Consider the following 21,976-nt stretch of genomic DNA (forward strand, 5'->3'; position numbering starts at 1 on the left):
GGGAGGAGAAATAATGTTCTCTCTACCCTTCTGAGTTCTTAGCTGAGACCCTTGTAATAAAAGACAGATTAACGAGGAAAAAAAACCACAGAAGTTTATTAACATGTATACTTCATGTATACATGGGAGATACTCAGGAGAAGAGGAGGTCCCTGAGGTGGTTTAGAATTCAGAGTGAAATACCAACTGAATAGGGAAAGGGAAGTGGGAATACAGGCCTCTTAGAGGAGATAAAATGATTTTTAGGAAAGATAAGTGGGCCTTCAGAATAGATGGCAGGTATAATAATTTGAGACAAAGTTTGTCTTCTGGGTGTGGTATTGACTTCTGGCCTCCTTTCCTGTAATGAGACAATTTTCCCCGGTTGATGACACCTTTAGGGAGGGGATCTATGATAAATGAGCTCCTTTTGAAGGATCTATCTTTATTTATTGTTATTTTTTTAAGTTTATTTATTTTTGAGACAGAGAGAGAGAGAGCACGAGCAGGGGAGGGGCAGAGAGAAGGAGAAAGAGAATCCCAAACAAGCTCCGCACTGTCAGCACAGAGCCTGATGTGGGGCTTGAAGTCACAAATTGTGAGATCATGACCTGAGCCGAAATCAAGAGTCAGATGCTTAGCTGGCTCAGCTACCCAGGTGCCCCGGGAGAATCTATCTTTAGGCAGGTAAGAAGAACTTAGAGAAAACCTCTCTCTGCATCGGTTGCTTTTCAAGGGCCTACAACTCAACATAATCAATACACAGAAGTGGCATCTTCTGAGATGGCATGGTCCGCCACCCTTCATGGTGGTTACTGAGGTTGTGGTTTTCAGTTTCCCTCCTCTTGGTGACCCCCCACCCAGGCTAGCCACGGTCCCCCCTTCAGAAGCCAAGCCAGTGGAGAGAGCATTCCGCAAGGTCCTCACCCTACTCTGCCTGCAGATCTCATGCCGCCAGTGCCCAGGGCCAGGCCCAGACAAGGGCACGACCTGTTAAGAGGAGAAGAGAATCAACAGAAAAAAGCGGGGAGGGGAGGGGTGTGCACACCTGGGTGGCTCAGTTGGTTAAACATCTGATTTAATTTCGGCTCAGGTCATAATCTCACGGTTTGTGAGTTCGAGCCCCACAGTGGGCTCTGTGCTGACAGTGCATGAGACTGCTTGGTATTCTGTCTCCTTCTCTCTGTCCCTCCCCCACTTGCTCTCTCTATATAGCTCTCTCAAAATAAATAAAAATAAACTTTTTAAAAAGCCGGGGAGTGGAGGGTGGATGAGAACCTAAAACTGGACTTGTTCAGCTTCCTGGTGCACTCACTCGGAACATCTTTGCTTCCTGATGGGTCAGGCTGCCATAAATCCTCACTGTACCTCCTCCGTCTACCAGTGTTGGGGATCAAGAGGAAGAAGCTAAAAGTTCTCCATACAGAGCCCTGAGGACTGGGCTGTGCAGCTGGCTATTTGCCTAGTCCAGAGCAGAGATGGTGTCTCTGGGAAATGCCCCTTCCCCCTCTGAACCCTGCTCATTCCCTTCTTTCCAACCATAGCCATTAAGTCTACCCAGCCATGGGAGACATCTAAGCAGGAAGGACCACAGGCACGGCCTCATTATCTGTTCTTGCTCCCTGATGACGTACATAACTGCAGCTTAACCTACTGAATCAGTCATTGCTAGGTGAGGACAAGGAGAGAAGAGAGGACAGTTGTTGGATGTACCAGTCTTCCCTTCCTAGTCCGTCTCTCTGGCCTGGCCTGGAGACTGCTATGTCAGCCTTTGGCCAAGAGATCACTCAATATAATACATTTGGGTTCTGTTTGCATTCTTATCAGAACATGTGCTCATTTTAAGGCCGTGCTTCTCAAACAGTAAAGTATAAAAGTAAAGTACCTGGGGGTCTTGTTAAAGCCCAAGTTCTGACTTGGTAACTCTAAGGTGCAGCCTAAGATTCTGTCTTTCTAACCAGCTCCTAACATTGTGAGGATGTAAGGGACCCAGTCTTGTATTCTAGGCTTAGTAAGGTATTATTTGATCTGTGAAGATTATCAGAACTCCAGTGTCAGAATTAAACACAGGGTTTCATCTTCTCCCCAACATCTGACTCAAACCTTAACATATCTTTTCTTTTCTTTTTTTTTTTTTTTAACGTTTATTTATTTTTGAGAGACAGAGCACGAGCAGGGGAGGGGCAGAGAAAGAGGGAGACAGATGATCCGAAGCGGGCTCCACGCAGACAGCAGTGAGCTGATTAGAACTCACGAACCATGAAATCGGTCATTCAACCAACTGAGTCACCCAGGCACCCCGACATATCTTCTGACTGACTCATCTGTCCCCTTGCTAGCCTGGTGATTGCTAGCACAAGTAATCTTTGCAGCCCTAACACCTCGCATAGTGGATACCCAACAGTTTTCAATAAATGAATGAACACATTAATGGCTTTTGAAGGCAACTTATAAAAGATGTAGGTTGTTAATAGCTAGGACAACATTTCCCAAACTGTGTTCCTTGGAACACTAGTTCTGAGGAGTGTTAATATATATTTATTAAATGATGAGGGAGAGTGGGAAGTTCTGTAGTCAATCTGGGAAATGCTGGATTAAAAATAGACATCTGAAAAGCTTCTCAAAGTCTTTAATAAACAAATGGTCGTTGCCAGTATCTAAGAGAGGGATCCAGGAGGCAGCATTGCCCTCCCTTACTTGACCACAGGAAATTTCCTCAGAAGCATCTTGCAGGGCTGGTGTGCTGAGGAATGTAGCAGACAGTTGTCACTCTGCATTTTCACCCAAGGATTGTAGATTAAAATTAAGTTACATAAGAGATCTAGAGAGAGAATAGCTCTTTATGAGAAGAGGATATGAGAGCTGAAAAGAGAGACTACCTTATCTGTCCCTCTTTCAGACTGAGTCATCAGTCTTTTAAGGTCTTATAAGCCACTGTGGGGCTCTCCTTCCTCTTCTGGATAACCCAGGGAGGGGTCCTCCTCTTCCTGCTCTGATGCATTGTAGCGGCTGAGGGGGAGGCCAGGAAACCTAGAGAAAAGAGAACTCAGAGGACTGCTTGGAGCTCAGTCCCCTAAGAGGCTAAGGGCTCCAGTAAGTATCTCCAGGAAGAGCTTTATTGCAGCCAGAAAGCAAGGGGTGGGGGGAATTTAAAAGGGATCACATAAAGTGCGCCTGGGTGGCTCAGTTGGTTAAGCGTCTGACTTCAGCTCAGGTCACGATCTCACGGTTTGTGAGTTCAAGCCCTGCATCGGGCTCTGTGCTGACAGCTCGGAGTCTGGAGCCTGCTTCGGATTCTGTGTCTCCTTCTGTGTCCCTCCTTCACTCATGCTCTGTCTCTCTCTGTCTCTCAAAAATTAGTAAATGTAAAAAAAAAAGGGGGGGGGATCACATACAGCAAGTCTGTCCCTGAGATTAGGGCTGAAATAAACTGAAGAAAAGAAAGGAAGAACCTAGAAAAAGGCCTCATGTGAATCCCAGAGTTCACTTACCTTAAAACAGTGGTTCTCAACTAGATGGACATCTGCCAGTGTCTGCAGACACTTTTGGTTGTTAGAACTGGGGAGAAGTGCTACTGGCATCTAGTGGGTAGCAACCAGGGATGGTGCTAAACATCCTCCATGGCACAGGACAGCCCCTATAACAAAGAATTAGAAGCTCAAGGGGCGCCTCTGTTGCTCAGTCAGTTGAGCATCCAACTCTTGATTTTGGCTCAGGTCATGATTTCAGGATCGTGGAATCAAGCCCCTTAGCGGGCTCTGTGCTGGGCATGGAGCCTGATTGGGATTCTCTCTCTCTCCCTCTCTCTCTGCTCCTCCCCCACTAGCATGCTCTCTCTCTTTCAAAATAAATCAATAAACATTAAAGAAAAAGAGAATTAGAAGGCCAAAATAGTGCCACTGTTGAGAAAACTTGCCTTAAATGTTATTCTGAAATGTCACCTTTAATTTAAAATTTAGGATGTTGTGGGGCACCTGGATGGTTCAGTCAGTTGAGCATCCAACTTTGGCTCAGGTCATGATCTCACAGTCTGTGAGTTTGAGCCCCGCATGGGGCTGTGTGCTGACAGCTCAGAGCCTGGAGCCTGCTTCCGATTCTGTCTCCCTCTCTCTCTGCCCCTACTCTGCTCATACTCTGTCTCTCTCTCTCTCTCTCTCTCTCTCTCTCTCTGTCAAAAATAAACATTAAAAAAAATTTTTTTTAATTTAAGATGTTGCTTAAATTCAACTCTTTTACCATAAAGAATTGGGGAAAGTCTATTTAATAGAAGAAAATCCATGATCATCAATGTGATGGTCCAAATCTTAGTCAACAATAGTATTTTGTAAGCTTAAATCACATCACAAACAAGGGGACATGTTTTGCAAGGAGCTACAGAAATAAAATGCCTCACAGCAAATATGTTCCCTAATTTAAAAGTTTAGGATGTTGCTCAGATTAAGCTGCTTTAACACAAAGAATTTTGGGGGAATTTCCTAAGTAGGAGATAAAAAGATACAAATAAATAAATATTATGAGTAGAGATGAGAAGGATCCGACTCATGTCTATGCAATTATAGAAATTCTTGCACAGGTGCGTGAAGAGACATGTAAGAGGGTATTGTGTCACAAAGTTGTTTGTGATGGTTGGAGTGCTGGGTGCAGCGAGGCGCAATGAACCAGCTATACACACAACAATGTAAATAGATCCTTAAAACATGGTGCTGAACGTTGGGGGCAGGGGAGTAAGGAACACAGAGACCTCCAGGGCGATACTATTGATTGAAATTAAAAATACATGCCCACAAAACAATGCTTTCAAGAACATTCACAAATAGAATGATTCACAAATCTTAGTCGTCACACAAACTTTACAGCTGAGTGCTTAGGAATCGGGCACCACTGCCACCTGGTGGTAGTGGTTAAAAATTGAGGCATAATTCCGGTTGATTTCTTTGGGGTGTTGTGTTGTTTTGTTTTGTTTTGTTTTGTTTTGTTTTGTTTTGTTTTTAAAGAATTCCACTTGCTCCAAATCTTTGCCAATACTTGATGCTGCCTGTTTTTTTATGTTTTAGCCATCTTAGTGAGTGTGTAGTACTATCACAACGTAGCTTTATTTTTTTTTTTATTTTATTGAAGTATAGTTGACACAGTGTTACATTATTTTCAGGTGTGCAACATAGTGATTCCAAAACTCTGTACATTACACTATGCTCACAAGTGTAGTCACCACCTGTCACCTTGTGCTATTACAATATGATAGACTATATTCCCTATGATATACCTTTATTTAGTTTTGTTGTAGTTAAAGGTTTTTTATTTTCAAAATATTTTTTAATGTTTATTTATTTATTTGAGAGAGAGAGAGAGAGAGAGAGAGAGAGAAAGAACGGTCGGAGTAGGGGCAGAGAGAGAAGGATACAGAATCCCAAGCAGGCCCCATGCTGTCAGCACAGAGCCGGATGCAGGGCTTGATCTCACAAACTGCAAGACCATGACATTGAGCTGAAATCAAGAGTTGGATGCTCAACCTACCTGAGCCACACAGGCGCCTCAAGATTTTTGATTTTTAAGTAATTTCCACACCCCACATGGGGCTCGAACTCACAGCCCTGAGATCAAGAGTTCTACACTCCACCAACTGAGCCAGCCAGGTGCCCCTCTATGCTATACCTTTTGCCCACGTGATTTATTCATTCCAGAACTGAGAGCCTGTATCTCCCACTCTGCTTCATCCATTTTGTCCATCCCCTCACACCTCTTCCTTCTGGTAGCCATCAGTTTATTGTCTGTACTTATGGGTCTGTTTCAGTTAAGGTTTTGTTTTGTTTTTTGTTGTTTATTTATTTTTGAGAGGTGGGGGGAGGGGCAGAGAGAGAGGGAGACTCAGAATCCGAAGCAGTTTCCAGGCTCTCAGCTGTCAGCCCAGAGCCCGACGCGGGGCTCGAACTCACGAACTCTGAGATCATGACCTGAGGCGAAGTCGGACGCTTAACTGACTGAGCCACCCAGGACCCCCTCAATTGAGGTCTTTTAAAGATAGAATTTATATACTACAAAATGCACAGATATTAAGTGTCTAACTCACGAATTTTGACAATTGTGTACATCAGTGTAATCATCACTTTAAATGCTATAGAGAATATTTCCATCACTCCAGAAAGTTCCTTCTGCCCTTCCCAGGAAATCCTCCCTACACGTTACCTTACCAGCAGCCACTGATCTGATTCCGTCGCTATAAATAAGCCCTGCCTGTTGTAGAACTTCATGTACGTGGAACTATACAGTGTGTACTCTGTCAGTGCTCCACCCACATCTCTTGGCACTCACTGTTCCTGTGCACACCTGCATTTCCGTCCACAACACCTGCAATTCTTTGGCTGGGGGCTTTCTTTGTGTGCTCTGAGACCTGAGAGAGGCAGCTGCTTAGAGCCAGGGAGTTAAGGACCTCCCTCCAGCAGTTCTCAATCAGTGGCTGATGAGAGTTAGTACATATATACTCCAGCTCCCTCACCCGTCAGTGAGGATAACTGAAATGGGATCCACAAAGTGTCCCATCCGTCCCTGCTGGGACTGAGGCCTGGTTTCCCACAACCATAACCTCAGTAATACGCACTATTAGTTCTCCTCCCCCCTTGCCTCACTTATCCTGACTCCCCTGCCAGTGCTTCTTGGTATCAACTCCTGACTCATGGACCCTATCAGAATTAACAGTGGTCTGGGGGGAGGGGGGTGTGACATTGCACCTGGACATAAGAACCTATAGTCTTCTTTCTAAAGACCATCAGAGCTCTGGGGAAGAAGCAAGAAGAAGGTCTCATGAGACTTTGTCCTAAGTTCTTTCACAGGTAAGCTCAGAAGACTTGACTTCTGAGCTATGTCTGTGAATGGAAGTTCTTGAATGGCACATGGCCTGAAATCACCAGGTCTCTTATGATCCCAATGATGATAATCAAGCCAGAATTCCACACATTGAGAGAGAAGGCAGGTGTGAAGTTGCTATCTGTGAGTCCTACGGAAGGACTTGGGACAGATTTTGGAATAAAGCACCACATCTAGATCTTGGAGGAGATGCTGAGTTCTTTGGGGCCCCAACAGGTGGACCAAGAACTAGAACAATGTGATCCTTGGAATAGAGTGCCACCTCTGTTCCCATAAGAACACAGCATAGAGTGGTCAGTGGCTGGACCCACTGGGCCAACTGGAGCCCAGCCTGGTTCTCAGAACACTCTGAAGCCCTTGAGCCCAGGTGAAAGAACCTGGAACTGCACTCCTTGCTGTCCTGAAGCTGCATTCAGTTCTGGATGTAGTCATAGACTCAACACACTTGTGTCAGGCCCTGCACAGAGTACTGGGGATATGAGGTAAACCAAATGTCTACCCATTCCTCTCTGTAAGGAAATATAGAGCATAGTGTCATACGCAAGAAAAGGCTGTGGAACATTACGTGTGTTGCTGGGATAGATTTCTGTGCAGATGAGGAGCCCAAACTGGGGAGGGCTGAATGCCCCAGAAGAGAGCCCAAGGGAGGTGGTAGAGGGGCATGCCGGGCAGTGGCACCGCATGAGCAAAGGCTTGGAGGAATAAGAGCATGGTGGGTGGTTCTGTCTGATGGAGTTCAGGGCTAAGTGGCCAGAGATGAAGTTAGAGAGGTCAGCAAAGGCCCAGTCATGGAAAAATGTGCATGCCATGCCAATGAATTTGATTTCATCCTCAAGTCAATTGAGATTAAATAATTTTAACTGAATGGACTAATAATAATTGAATAATATTAAGCAGATGGATCATGTGGTCATTTCTGCATCTCAGAAAGATTGCTCTGGAAGAAGTATGGAGGACGAGTTAGAGGAGGTGAGACCAGAAGCAGGGAGACAATGAAGCCAAGAGGTCACAGAGGCCAAACTAGAGCAATGGCAGTGGAAATGTAGAAGAGGTGATAGATATGAAAGAGGAGAAGGAGATGAAATCAGTAAGAATGAAGAAGGGCGCATTCATGGGGGATGCCCATGTCTGCCAAGGGCACCTGGATGGTAGTAGTGTTGTCCACCTGGATGGGGGCACTGAGAGGTGGGGTATCTCTGGGTAGAGAGGAGATAGTAAACTTACTTTTAGACACATTTAGTGAGAGGTCCATGGGATATCTCTATCACCATTTCCATCACTGCCCTGACCACAGCATTTTAGAAATATCTTTATAAAGTTATAAATGTTCAGTGCCCATGTGTCCATTCCACCTCCCCACTACTTGTGAAATGCAAGCTTCTTGAACATAGAGATCCATTTATCCCTCATTTCTATGGTCCCAGGACCTGGAACAATGACTTGTGCCCGACAACAGGTACTCAATAAGGGTCTGTTGAATGGTAGGGCAGGTGTCCTCATGGAGGTATGACTTCAGTCTATTGCCATCACTGAGTCCTCCTTGAAGTCAGATCCCAAGAAAATAGATGAAATCTCCCTTTAAAGGAGTAGAGGGGTGCCCTTTCCTTTTTTTCTGCCATCATGTGGAGGCCCTGAAGTTTGGACCAGGCAGCATGGGGGGTGGCCAGACCTGGGACATGGAGTCAGATGGCTCAGGATCCCAGGACAGGACAGGCCGTGGAGCTGGCTGTGTCCAGACCAGGCCTCCTGGGGGAGAGTGCCCATACCTGGGGTGCTTAATGCAGGTAGATGGGCAAGTGAGGGCACTTGAGGTTGGAGGAAGGTGGAGCAGGATGTGGGATGAGGGGCAGGGAAAGATGGTCCAGGGGCAGGCTGGCCATGTTGGCCGTGCCATCTGGCAGGCCCAAGACCTGCTTGAGTTCAGTTTATCCACCTTAAACCAAACAAGGACATTGTTTCCTCCACCCATCAGCAGGGCTGGTAATTCAGACCTAATGGATCCTGCATTGTCGTCATTGAGGAGAGGCTGTATTCTCTGGCATCAGTCCAATATACTTAGCAGTGAGCAGGAAGGCTGCTGGGAGAGGCTGAGAGGTGTGGGCTCGGCCAGTGCACACGTCCCAGCCCTCACTCTGACCTGGGGAAGAGATGGAGGAACCACCAGCTCCTTTGCCAGAGCCCAGTCTCAGGGCATCTCTGTCTTTATTGTATTGATCCCAGCACTTGTGTAGTGTAAGTACAGCTTATAGGGCTTTTAGCGCTTCGCTTCTGCTCCACTTCTAGGAATCTGCACTCAAGCTTGGCATCATAGTGTCTGCACACATCTCACCTCTCCTCTTCAGGGTCCTTATAGCTGCCCTGGGAGTCAGGCTGGTGATCAGCAGGCTCATTTCCCAGACGGGAGCACGTGCACAAGCCCAAAAGGAGGAAGGGATACCCTCAAGTTCACCCAACAATTTGGTCTGGGCTGGGACCTGAGGGTGAGCTGGCCCTCTCCTTCTGCCACTCATTTCCATGTTCATTCTACTCTAGCCATAATGCACTCCTCGGTATTTACTTCCTTAGCATACCAAACTTGCTCCTGTCCCAGGGCCTTTTCCTGCAGCTCCTCCTCTGGGTAGACTCTTCCCCCAAATCTCTGCAGGACTCATTCCTTCTCGCTTATATGATCAACAGCTACTTAGGAAGCAACACCTATAGACTCAGTGGGAAGGCAAACAAGGCTACAGAGTCAGCTTCAGGACCCCACTGCTGGAGGGGGATACGGGGTGAGAAGCAGTGATCTGATCTCCCTGACCATTTCAGACTCACCAGGTGCCTCTCTCCACTCACTAACCTCACCTTAGCTGCATTGACCTCTCTGTTTCCTGGATGTGCCAAGCTTCTTCCTGCCTCAGGGCCCTCACACATTCCGTTTCCTGTCTGCAACACTGTTCCACTCTGTTACAACCTGCCCCACCCACTCACCCCTTGGCCTTATCTGACTTCCCAGATGGATAGGCCAGTCTTGGATCCTCCGGAGGCACTGAGCATATCTCATGTGTGAGATTTACTTCACTGGCAACAATAAAGCTCTGGTACCAGTCACCTATCTGCCTCATGACAAGCTGCTTGAGGGCAGGAATTGTGTCTGACTTAACTCTCTGCTGTGTCCAAACGCTCAGCATGGAGCTTAGCTGCTTATTAAACTCTTGTTGAGTGAATGGATGAATTCTAGATTAATGAATGAGGTTTACTTGGATACCTTGACATCCATAGGGGTGCTGTCCAATAGCAGTTGGATATAGGGGTCAGGTTCATATTTGGGTGGGAGGACAGATTTGAAGTTTATCACTATAGTGAATCCAAGAGGTGTTTGACCGAGGAAAGAGACTTTGGGCAGGGAGGATGGTAGGTGGGCATCAGGCTGCCCTTGATTTTACTCTGAACTTTAAAGGATGCAGAATTCAAGCCGCTTGGTCCCTTGAAGCAGCTAGAACCAGCAGCAGACCTCCCTGCCATATTGATAAAGGTCTAAGGTCCAAAAACAAGGGAGGTGACAAACTCCTTTGTTTCCCTCTGTCCCCTTCTCACTCTAACCTGGATCACTGGCAGACAGACCTGAGGACCAGATAGGCAATGCAGACAGGCTCAAGAGCTTCGTCATGTGGAAGGATGGGGGCCTGCAAGGGGCTGGACCTGCTTAGCCTGGAGGTGCTCACTGGGGTTCATGTAGGTGCAGGAGGCTTAGAGACAGAGCTGGGACTCCCCCAAGGAGTTTCAGGGAAACAGACCTTTTGTGTGAGGAAGGACTTAGTTCCAGGCCATGCAATGATGAAGCTGGTAGGTAGTGAGCCCCTCTTCCCTAGAGGATGAATGACTTCCTGGCAGGGCTGCTCTAGGAAGGTCTGAGTGGAGGATGGTAGACAAGACCTAGGTGACCTTAAAGTTACCTCCCCTCCCCACTAATGAGATGTTCTTGCCTTAGGACAGGAAATCATCCTTAAATATTTGCTCTGCCTGGTTACACAATGGAAGGATAGATACCACCTGGCTTAGAGGCACCTGTGAGCCTGGGAGCTTCCCGAGGAGGGGCAGGAAGATCTTGAAGCTGAGTCACCGACCTGAGGCTGGGCGTGGCTGCAGATCTGGGACTTCTTATCAGTCTGTAGGGGTGACTGTCTGGCTGCCTGGAGTCCCCAAAGGGGCTATTCTTGAAGAAGAATCCTTCCCATTGAGTCATGTAACTTTCTTACAACTTATCTGTAAGCTTGAAATGTTTCAAAATAAAAAGAATATTTTAAAAAACATTGAAACTTTGATTCATTTTGGAAAGAGGCTCAGCATCTTTAGTTTTAAATTCTTCCCAGGGAAATTGAATCTGTCGATGGAGCTAAAAATCACAGATCTAAATTAATTAGAAAAGTGAATATATAATAACATTTCATTATTCTGTTCTGTAAATCAGAAATTCTTTGAAAGCAGATAACCAAACATCTCATTCATGTATATTGTATAAGTATGGGGGAGTTTTAGATACTGATTTTTCTTGAAAAGAATCTGGTCTGTTTTAACCCATTAAAACCCATTAAACCATGGGTTTAACCCATTAAACTGCAAATGGAATATAATACATGAAAGGCATGAGTGTATCTTCTTTATGTTTTATTTTGCTTCCCCCCCCCCCCACCACTGTGTCAATTATGCCCTTTCATGGTGGGGGAGGGAGAGGAAAGAAATAAAAAGAAAGTTTTTTTTTTTAATTTATTTTAACTTTTATTTTTGAGAGAGAAACAGAGTGTAAGCCAGGGAGGGGTGGAGAGAGAGGGAGACACAGAATCCAAAGCAGGCTCCAGGCTCTGAGCTGTCAGCACAGAGGCGGACGCAGGGCTCGAACTCACCAACCATGAGGTCATGACCTGAGCCAAAGTCGGATGCCCAACCGACTGAGCCACCCAGGCGCCCCAAGAACATCTCTATTTCTATTTACACCCCACTTCATCCTCTGCAAAAATGTTTTCCCATCTGCTGTCCCCACTCCCCTCTTCACAGCAGCCCCAGGAGGGAGACAGTCAGAACTGCCATCCTCATTTTGTGCATGGGTAAACTCAGTCCCAGTTAATGAAAGTGTCTTTTCTGAGATCACAAAGTTGGTTAGTGCAACACCAGCAAAGGAACCCAAGGCTCCAGCCCCTCTTCTCTGCCTCTTCACCTTTCAGTGGCTGCTTTTCTTTATGTGTCCTTCTGATCTGCCTGTCTGTCCTTCTCCCTCTGTCTCTCTGACTCGGTTTCTCTCTGTTTTTCTACTTCAATTTCCCTCTCCCTCTCACTCCAGCCCTCAGACTGGTGTTAGCTTTGTAGGTTGTCCAAACTTTCCTTCACTCTGGAAATCTGCCAGCCACGTAGGCACAGCTCCAGGCCACCACAGGTTCAACATCGCTGATGTCAGGGTGCAGATATTCTCTGAATGACACTCCTGCCTCTCCATCTGGCCCCAGATAAGGGTGGGGTCAGCCCTATAAATAGTCTCCGATCATCCCCCTGGCTCAGGCCCCAGCCAGCCTGGACCAGTCAGTCCAGGATCAGCATGGCTGTCCGCCTGTGGGTGGTTGCCCTGGCCATGGCCGCCCTCCTCATTGTGGACAGGGGTGAGTGGACAGAGCCTGGATTCTCTGTGGCTTGGTAATGGTAGATGAGCTTGTGGGGGCAGAGACAGGACCTGGAGCACCTGTGAGGCCTCAATTTTCTGCATATACTCTCTTTCTGTACCTCTACTGTGGTGGGAAAAGTCCTGGGCTAGAAGAAACCTGGGTTCAAATCCTGACTCTGGACCCAGAATTGCAAAAATCCCTCCTCTCTTAGGGCCTCTGTTTCTCCAGCTATAGCGTAGGAAGTTGTCCTGGTTCAAAGTTTCTCTGAGCAACTACTTGGTGAGAGATTGGGGAGGCAGCAGGAAGCAGGCCTATTTCAGGAGAGGCAGGTAAGTCTTCTGGCTGCAAAGTGGTGGGTGCTGAAGGAATCTTGGCTTGGGTCCTCTGAGCTCCTATCTGCTGTGACAGGCTGTGCTTGTGGGACAGACCGCAGCTGTGTGAGCCCAGGGGAGCCCTTGTCCCGGGCTAGACACATGCAGCTGGAGTGGGGTCTCCTCAGGCCCTGGAGCCCCTCTGTGGTCTCACACCTGCTGTGTATCAGGCATTGTCCTGGGCCCTTAAGACATATCAGTGAGCAAACAGAAAGAGAACTGCCCTGATGGAGCAGAAATCCAGTGGGGTAGGATGGAGGGGAATAGACAATAAACAAGATAGGTGCAATGTTAGAAGGCGATAAAGGATAAAGAAAACATATTGGGCAGCGTGAGGGAGGGGGCTGCAATGTTAAATCAGGGGTGTTCTAAGAGCAAGGCTGGAAGCTGGCAAGGGGTTGAGCCATGTGGATATCTGGGAGAAGAGGTCCCAGACAGAGGGAACAGGCACTGCAAAGGCCCTGAGGTAGGAGCACGCCTGGAGTGTTTGAGGTACGGCAAGGAGGCCATTGTGGCTGGAAAGGCATGAGAGGCAGGGTGCAGAGCAGCAAGGAAGGAGATGATAGAGGCAACAGGGAACTATACTGGATAAGGCCTTGAAGGCCAATGTGAGAACGTGGCTTTCCCTCTGAGAGAAACAGGAGGCCCCGAAGGGTTTCGAGCAGAGTTGTGTGTTAAAAGAATCACTCCAGTTGCTGTGTTGAGAATAGACTAAAGACGGAAGCAGGGAGATTTCTTAGGACCCTCCTGGAAGGCCACCAACCTCATGGCCAGTCCCACACCCATTCCCCTCGCTGGGGACATATGCCTAGGGGCTGGGGCAACAGAGAATGGGTCTGGGGGCTCTGGCCCAGCATTAGCCTGCTTACTCCCAACCTGGCAGCCATTCTCTGAGCAGTTCTCCTGTTAGGAACACTGAGGAGGCCTGCCCTGAAGAGAATCCTTGTGTCCTTTCAGATTCCTGCCTGGGCTGAATGAGGAGGGGAGTCCAGGGCAGCCTGAGAGTCAGTGTAACTTCCAATTCCTGAACACCCACTATGTGGCGGGGCATTGACACATGGGGGCAGAACCATAGGAGCCCCAAGGAGCTCAGGTCATAGGGAGGCAGGACTGTCATGACAGAAGCTACTATTTGTGGTCTGAATATTTGTGGCCCCCAAAATTTATATGTTGAAATCCTAACTACCAAGGTGATGCTATTTGGGAGGTGGGACTCTTGTGAGATGACTAGATCCTGAGGGTACAGCCCTCATGAATGGGATTAGTGCCCTCCAAAAGAGACCCCGGAGAGCTCCCTCACCCCTTCTACCATGTGGGGACACGGTAAGTAGGCGCCAGCTATGAACCAAGAAGAGGGCCCTTGCCAGACACCAAATCTGCCAGTTCTGTGACCTTAGACTTCCCAGCCTCCAGAACTGTGAGAAATAAATGTTTGTTGTTTAGAAGACACCCACTTTGTGGTATTTTTGTTATAGCAGCCCAAATGGACAAAAACAGAAGCCTTAATCCAGGTCTGCCCAGGGAACTCTGGGAGACATGAGGGAAGGCTTCCCAGGGAAGTAGCATCTGGGCCTTGAAACGAAGGTAGAATCAGTAGAAGGGTGATAAGGACATCTCAGGTAGAGGGACACAGCAGAAGCCAAAGCAGAGCCTGTCCTGGAAGAATGGGCAGCAAGGAATAGCTGGGGCATAGGAACATGGAGAGGTGTACTAGGAAGTGAGTCCAGGAGGGAGTTTGTGAGGGCTCACGCAGGGCCCTCAACATAAGATGAAGGAGCTTAGTGATCCTGGCAGGGAGCCGTGGAAGGCCTTTATGTATTTTTAATGCTTTTTCATCCCCTAACAGTTATGGACCATGAAACAAACAAATTTTATCACTCAATGAGTTCTGACAATGCATGTACCTGTGTAACCCAAACCCCTATCAAGACACAAAACATTTCTGGGGCATCTGGCTGCTTCAATTGATAGAGCATGTGACTGTTGATCTCAGGGTCATGAGTTCAAGCCCCAGGTTGGGTGTGGAACCCACTTAAAATAAAAATTAAAACAAACCAAAACAAAACATTTCCAGCACCCCAGAAATTTCCCTCATGCTGGTCAATCCCTTCCCCCACCCTACCCTCAGAGGCAACTGCTGTTTTTTTTCCTCCACGATAAATTAGTTTGGCCTGTTCTAGAAAGTCACATAGAAAGTTGTATTTATTGGGGCGCCTGGGTGGCTCAGTCAGTTAAGCGTCCAACATCGGCTCAGGTCATAATCTCACGGTTCATGGGTTCAAGCCCCACGTCCAGCTCTGTGCTGACAGCTCTGTGCTGACAGCTCGGAGCCTGCAGCCTGCTTATGAATCTGTGTCTCCCTCTCTCTGTGTCCCTCCCCTGCTCACACTGTCTCTGTCTCTCAAAAATAAATAAATGCAAAAAAAAAAAAAAATTTTTTTTTAAAGTTTTATTTATCCCCGGGCTGCCCTTCGCCTTGGCTCAAGGTGCCTCTTCCATAAGTATATAGTCTTGTGTCTAGCTTCTTCCGCTCAGCGTGTTTTGAGATTGAGCTATGTTGTCGCATATATCAGTTGTTTTCCTGTTTTATTGCTGAGTTGTATCCCACTGTATTGTGTATCATAGTTTATCCATTCTGCTATTGAAGGACATTTGGATAACTTCTCATTTCTAGTTTTATAATCACGGAGGGTTTGAGCACTGTGGTGACAAGGCTGGGTTTGCATTTTGCTGCCCCAACGCCATGCTTAAACAGCACATCAGGGGTCACTCTGTCTCACTTTCCTTCTCCCTCTCTACCTTGGAAATCTCTTAAAACGGCAGCCTCAGGGAAAGCTAAAACCACAGTGCTGGGCACACTTCCAGTGATGGAGAAGTCTCCACTTCTGGAAACAGCATCCTTCACTGAGGTATGTTTCCACTGAGAGAAAATTCTGAAACTCAAACCTGCCTCCCTGCTGTTTCCTTGCACAAATGGGCTCTGCACTGTGAGGTTGAGAAGAGCTTGTCTCTCCCTTGGCCCCAGGACAGCCCTTCAGAGACTTCAGGAAGCATCCTGCCCTTCTCCAATTTATGTAGACACCTTACCTTCCACCTATGGCATTAGATATGGCTCCGTTCCCCCCTTGCACCTGTCATGTTCTCCAGGCATATCAGTTTGTTCGTGTGCAAGCAGTGCACCTAGACCATGGAGGGTTGGGTGGCACAACCGTGTATGAGACAAGAACAGGCTGGGAAGTGACAGACCTGTGTGCAATCCCAGCTCTGCCCTCAACAATCTGTGTTGCTTTACCTTCTGAGCCTCTTCCCTAAGTTGGGCAAGTTCCCCAGGAAGCAGACTCAGACAGGCATGCCGTGTCTTGGGGCGTGCTCACGGGGGTACACCCATGAGGGATGAGGAAAGTTGTGATGCTGTGCAACAGAGGCCCCCAACAATCTTACAGGGAGCTTTCGAGCTGGGGTGGTTCCTCCACATTGTTTTGAATAGAGATGAGGGGTTCCGGCCATTGTACAAACACCAACCTGTCATTGGATGTGGGCTATTCCTGGGTTGGGGATGCAAACACGGGTGAGGCAGCTCTGTTCTCTGAGGGTAATTCCTAGCAAGGGACTTGCCAGGAGTGGCCAATACTCCTGGCAGCTGAGGAAATGAGCACCTTAGTCCTGCAGGTGGGATCTGGGTAGCAGACCACAGCATCTACCACAGCCTCCTTTCCTCCTTGTTGCATAATAGTGATAGAGATATGAAGACTAGTTAATTAAGATCATGTATTCTCGATGCCGGGTACATAGTAACTGAACTATTTTTATTATTATATGGGATTTAACAATCCTAGTGGGATCTGACTAATAAGGAACAGGTTGGAGCATCACCTCCCTAACTCTAGATTTCCTGTCTCTGTGCTAGCAACCCAAGGTCACATCAGCTTTCTGGGAGCCCCACTGTCTGGTGACTCAGTACTTTTCCTTGCGAATTGCAGACTGGGTAGTGGCTGGAACAGGTCTCCTGAAGCAGTCCTCAGACCCCAGACGACCTGCCTAGAGCCATTATCACCTAACTCTTGCATTTTTGCCTTTCAGAAGTGCCAGTGTCCGTGGAGGGAAAGTTCACTTTCTCAAGAATGGTAAGGCAGCCGCTTGTAGTTTTGGCTCCAGGGCTGCCGTTCTGGCCTCGCTTCCGTATCCATGCTAGGCAACCACCATTTTTCTTCTTTATACTCTTGCTCAGACAACTCAAGATGGCTCCGAGGTGGCCAGCATGGCCTCCTGAGCCTGCATGCTCCCCAGGTTAGCCCTTCCAGGCTGAGCTGGCCCAGCCCCTTTGCCAAGGTCCCAAACTTGCCTTCAAGGACCCCGAGAGATCTGCCCCAACCTGGTCTCCAACGTCCCTGCCAGCAGTGAGATCCCCTGCCCAGGCTCAGCAGGACTGAGTGCACTCTCTGCTTTGTGTAGTGCAGATGGGGCAGGCTGTAGGGTTCAGGCCAGAGGCCCCCTGGCCCCTTGGCCCCCTGGTGTGACCAACCTCCCCAATCACACTCCATCATCCATCTCTTCACTGCAGGGGACAGACACCAAATTGTCTCTGAACCCTGATTCTACCTTGGCCCTGGGTCTGATGTCCCCAGGGATCCCAAGGCAGTGGTGCGGGCCTCCTTGAGATCCCCCAACCCACCCTTCACATAGGTGAACAAGGAGGCTCAAAGCCACCTTCCCATCCAGCAGCCTCAGCAAGTTCACACTGTCAGCCCATCAGAACCCAGGCTTATTATTGTGCCAAGGAACCAAGTACTTTACACACATTATTTCAATTAACCCTATATGAGAAAAATACTGTATTTATTTACAGTTTTTGCAGATGAGGAAAACTAAGGCCTAAAGAGTAGAAACGGCTCAGTCAAATTTACACAGTTAATCAGTGCAGAACTCAGGCTCCAGATCTCATCACTGTTGCATGGCACTGCCTCTCTCACCCTGTCCTGTCCCACGCTCCTATCCTAAGCCCTGTCTCATTTTTCCAGCCTTCCCACACCAGGGGTCTGATGGGTCATGTAGGCCAGAGTGAGTTGGGGGGCCCTCAGTGAGGAGGAGCCCCCCGAGACTGCTGGTTTGTTCTGTCTCCTGGGGTCCTCACTGGGACCAGCAGCAGAGGTTCTAGTTAGGCCCTCTGAAGAGTGGGAACCCATCCCCAGGAGCTTGAGGGCATAAACTCACTCCTCACATACAGACACAGACAAACGCATGGTTGCCAACAGACTTGGGCTCAGCAGACACAGACACACACTTAGTCATGCACGCACACATAAGCAAACATGCCACGGGGCTGTGAGCGGTTAGTTTCATGCTCCCTGGACCAACAGTGGGGCCATCTTGAATCTGGCTCTCCCCTGGAGCCCATGACTCCAAGCAGAGTCCCTGGGTCCCTCCTCACTGCCTCTGAATCCTTGAGTGCCCTCCTTCCCTTCCTCTCTTCCACAGCCCATCTGTGAGCACATGGCGGAATCTCCAATCTGTTCCCAGACATCCATCCCGGTCTGTGGCACTGATGGGGTTACATATGACAGTGAATGCCAGCTCTGCTTGACCCGGCTGTAAGTCCACCGCACACCTTCCCCTCGGCTTGCCCCATGTCTGGTGCATGCAGGTCTGAAAGGAGCAAGACTTGACTTGCCTTTTCCTTCACACACCTTGGCCTGACTCCTCTGACACTGCCCCCAATAGAACAAGCACAAGTGTGTTTCAAAGAAGGCACACGGCTCTGAGCACAAAACCTCAGCTGGCAGGGGGTTGGGGAGGGCGTTGCAGAAACCCTGGGTCCCTTCCCTTGTTCTGTCCCTGACTGACGTCATTTATTCCTCCAGCCAACAATCATTTATTGAGCACCTACTACATGCTAGGCACTGGGGATATACCAGGGCATAAGCTAGACAGCATCCCTGGCCTTCTGGGGCATATGGTCAGCCCAAGGGGGAAGCCACGCTAATGGTTAGCCAACTGTGTGGTATAGAATCCTCAAGGCTCAGGTGGGGGCACCCAGGGTACTGTGAGTGCAGGGCAAGGACAAGGGCAGGGACGACTTCCCAGCTCAGTTCTGAAAGATAACTTGAAATTAGCTTGGAAAAAGAAAGAACAAGGAAAGGCAATTCCAAGTAGTGAATTGGGTTTGGAAAGATCTAGAAGGGAAAGAAAAGTTTGTATTTGAGAAAATATAAGCAATTGGATACACTGGAGTATAAAGCTTAAAGGAGAGTGGGAACAGGCAAGAAATGAGTCTTGAGAGGTGAGAAGGGCCTGAATATGACCTTGGTATGTCTGATCACCTATTTGTCTCCTTTCTTCATTAATAAAACCCTTGAGGGGCGCCTGGGTAGCTCAGTTGGTTAAACATCCAACTCTTGATTTTGGCTCAGGTCATGATCTCATAGTTTGTGGGATTGGGCCCTGCATTGGGCTCTGCTCTGCTGGTGCAGAGCCTGCTTGGGATTCTCTCTCGCCCTCTCTCTCTGCTTCTCCCCACTCACACTCACTCCCCACTCTCTCTCAAAATAAATAAACTTAAAAAGACCCCAAAACCCTTGAGCTGGGCCAGAGCTAAGCAGGATCATGGAAGATAGTCTTCAGAAGCTATAGCACTCTGGACAGAGGGGCAAGAGAGCAGCAGAACAATGTCCTTAGATGGGAGGCAGTGGGGATCAAGGCGGTTTGTGGGGCAATGAGGTCTGTGGACAGTTGAACCTCTGGGGCAGCCTGGTGGAGGTATGGCTAGAGTTCAAGACAGAGTCAGGGCTGGAGACAGATTCAGCAGCCATCAGTATACAGTAGTAGACAAAATCCCAGGAAGCTCAGATCTCCTGGGGGAGGGTGTACAAGAAGGAAAACCTATAAAGGGATGTGTCCAGGGACCCCTAGGACCTGCCCTGCACCTGCACTGGGTGGGGGGTGGGGGAGAGATATCTTAGCAGGGTGTCTTGATAGACGGGGCCAGGCAGGGTCCCTGAAGGGTATGCTCCAGTCCCTGAGGAGATGGCCTCATCTTTGTCTCCTTTGATCCTAGGAAAACCAAACAGGACATCCAGATTGTGAAGGATGGCAAATGCTGACCCCATAGCAGCCTCTTAAGCCAAGAAGCTTCAGGCTAGAGAAGAGTGGTGAGAGTGGAGGATATGACATGAAATAAAAGATCCAGCCCAACTCAACCAAATGGGCCAGTATCTTTGACGACTTTGGTGAGGTGGGTGGTGGCAGTGGTGGGTGAGTGTATGTAGGGGGATTTTGCCCTGACCTCCCTACTCTGAATCTAATGTCTTCTCCATCACTCTAATGCTCCTCAATGCTGTCATGTGTCCCCACCAGAGGTCCCAAGTATCTTTGGCCCTCTTGTGGAGGTCAGCCCCTGTCCCCAGAGCACTTATCTGCCCCAGCCTGCTTGTCACTAAGGTCAAGAACTTAAGGGACGTGTGTACCATCTACCACTGCCTGAAGATATGACTTTGGGAGAGTCCTACACCCCTCAGAGCCTTCTCCTTGGGCTGTACCAGTACCCCAAGTCTTACACACACACACACACACACACTCACCCACAGGCTGATACCACCACAGCTGATATTTAGGTAGTATACACAATATATCTGAGCTACTTGTTAAAATATTGACCTAGTTCTATAACAGTTAAAAATAGCTGCCCCAAGCCTTTGAGTGTCCCCCTGTACCCTGGTCACCCACAGGAAGATGACTTCCAGACCCTGCTCTGTTCTTTTGGTCACCATCCATTCTGACTTAAATATGTTGGCATTGGACACAACTCCAGTCACACACAGCACACATGGACCTATACAATGGCCCATGAAAACACACAGCATCCAGAAATCCCCCCCTCCCCAGCCCCCAGCCTGTGGTCCATGTCAAATATACCCTCTTTTGGGCCAAAGAAGGAGCCACTTGAGAATGGTGGCAGAGGAAAACAGTGTGGAGAGGGGCCTGACCAGTAGAAGCAGTGTCACGTGGACCCAGATTCTTCCTTTAGGGTGGGCAGAGAGAGCGGGAAATGTGCTATGGAAAAACATACTGGGAAGAAAGTGGGGGCAGGAAAGGCAGGAACCAACATTCCCCAGACAACTGAAATGGGGACACAGACAGGAACTGTTGCTGATAGATTTGCAGGTGGCAGGGACTGGGAGGTTACCTATGGGCCCTACTACTGCTATTGTTAACAGAAACTTTTGCTCCTCTCCTGCATAGGAGTGACGCCGTATTATGTTTGGCTGTGAGAAACCAAAAGCCAAAAAACAGTGGCTTAAATAGTTAATTTCTCTCGCACATAGACTTTTGTGGTATGCTAACTTCATGTTCCTTAAATATTGTTACTCTGCCATCATCAGTTTCCTCTTCAATGTACAAGACAGCTGCTCCAATGCCAGCCATCATGTCTACATTCCAGTCCACAGAGAGGTAGAGAAGGGCACTCTACTGCCTCTGAAGACACTTCCAATAAGATGCACACAGTCTATTTACATCCCATTGGCTAAAATGTAGTCTCTTGGCCACGCTGGCACAATAAAACTAGGAAAAATTATTATCTGGTTGGCTATGTGCTAAGCTGAAAATCAGTTCACTTACTACAGAAGTGTAAATATTGGTGATATCTAAGTTTACGCTCTAAGTGGGGAGTCCCAATTGATACAGCTTCTCAGCCAAGCTTCCCCTTATTGATCCTCCCCCTGCCAGGCCTCCACACATGATAAGGAATCACAAAGATTATGCCTGAACAACGTGCCAGGTACCAGGCACCACACTGGAAGAAACACCTCATTTGCCACCTTACAGCTGTGAACACTTGGCCCTGTCTCTGGAAACCTAACTCTGGGCCCCTAAAGGCCCTATCTGTGGCATGCGACACTGCTGCCCTGGCCATTACTGATTAGCCAAGATTCTTCTCCAGGATTTTTTGAACTGAAATAAGGGAACAACAAGCATTTCCTCTCTGGTAGTGAAGCTGTAAGATGTATGAAATCAGGGTTGCTGACAGCCATGTTTCCTACTTTGTGGAAGAAGTAGGATTGACAGAATGATACCATCATGCCAAGAAAGAGATATGGGGCACTTGGGTGGCTCAGTAGGTTGAGCCTCCAACTTCAGCTG

General features: G+C 48.1%; 1 protein-coding gene and 1 long non-coding RNA gene across 6 annotated transcripts in view; one reads left to right on the plus strand and one right to left on the minus strand.

Annotated features, from left to right (window-relative positions):
- LOC123381772 overlaps nucleotides 1–11,070 on the minus strand; it is a 56,948-nt gene extending 45,878 nt beyond the window's left edge. For all 3 annotated transcript variants that reach the window (XR_006589180.1, XR_006589181.1, XR_006589182.1), the window contains exons 1-2: nucleotides 10,944–11,070; nucleotides 3,471–3,616 (exon numbers count right to left, since the gene is read on the minus strand). This is a non-coding gene — a long non-coding RNA (uncharacterized LOC123381772). The remainder of the gene's footprint in view (nucleotides 1–3,470; nucleotides 3,617–10,943) is intronic.
- A 1,172-nt stretch (nucleotides 11,071–12,242) lies between these two features.
- On the plus strand, nucleotides 12,243–20,034 carry SPINK4 (serine peptidase inhibitor Kazal type 4). Of its 3 annotated transcripts, none has more exons than XM_045043674.1 (4): nucleotides 12,243–12,467; nucleotides 15,665–15,750; nucleotides 16,922–16,965; nucleotides 19,893–20,034. In XM_045043674.1, exons 1-4 carry the CDS (start codon nucleotides 12,287–12,289, stop codon nucleotides 19,936–19,938), a joined length of 357 nt encoding a protein of 118 aa, XP_044899609.1. In that variant the 5' UTR covers nucleotides 12,243–12,286; the 3' UTR covers nucleotides 19,939–20,034. The 3 variants fall into 3 exon arrangements, with proteins under 3 accessions (XP_044899609.1, XP_044899610.1, XP_003995601.3); XM_003995552.5 differs by lacking the exon at nucleotides 15,665–15,750 and adding an exon at nucleotides 18,317–18,429 and having other exon boundaries at nucleotides 12,305–12,467; XM_045043675.1 differs by lacking the exon at nucleotides 15,665–15,750 and having other exon boundaries at nucleotides 12,251–12,467.
- Nucleotides 20,035–21,976: the final 1,942 nt, after the last annotated feature.

The sequence above is a fragment of the Felis catus genome, chromosome D4, assembly GCF_018350175.1.
Source record: "Felis catus isolate Fca126 chromosome D4, F.catus_Fca126_mat1.0, whole genome shotgun sequence".
NCBI lineage: Eukaryota > Metazoa > Chordata > Mammalia > Carnivora > Felidae > Felis > Felis catus.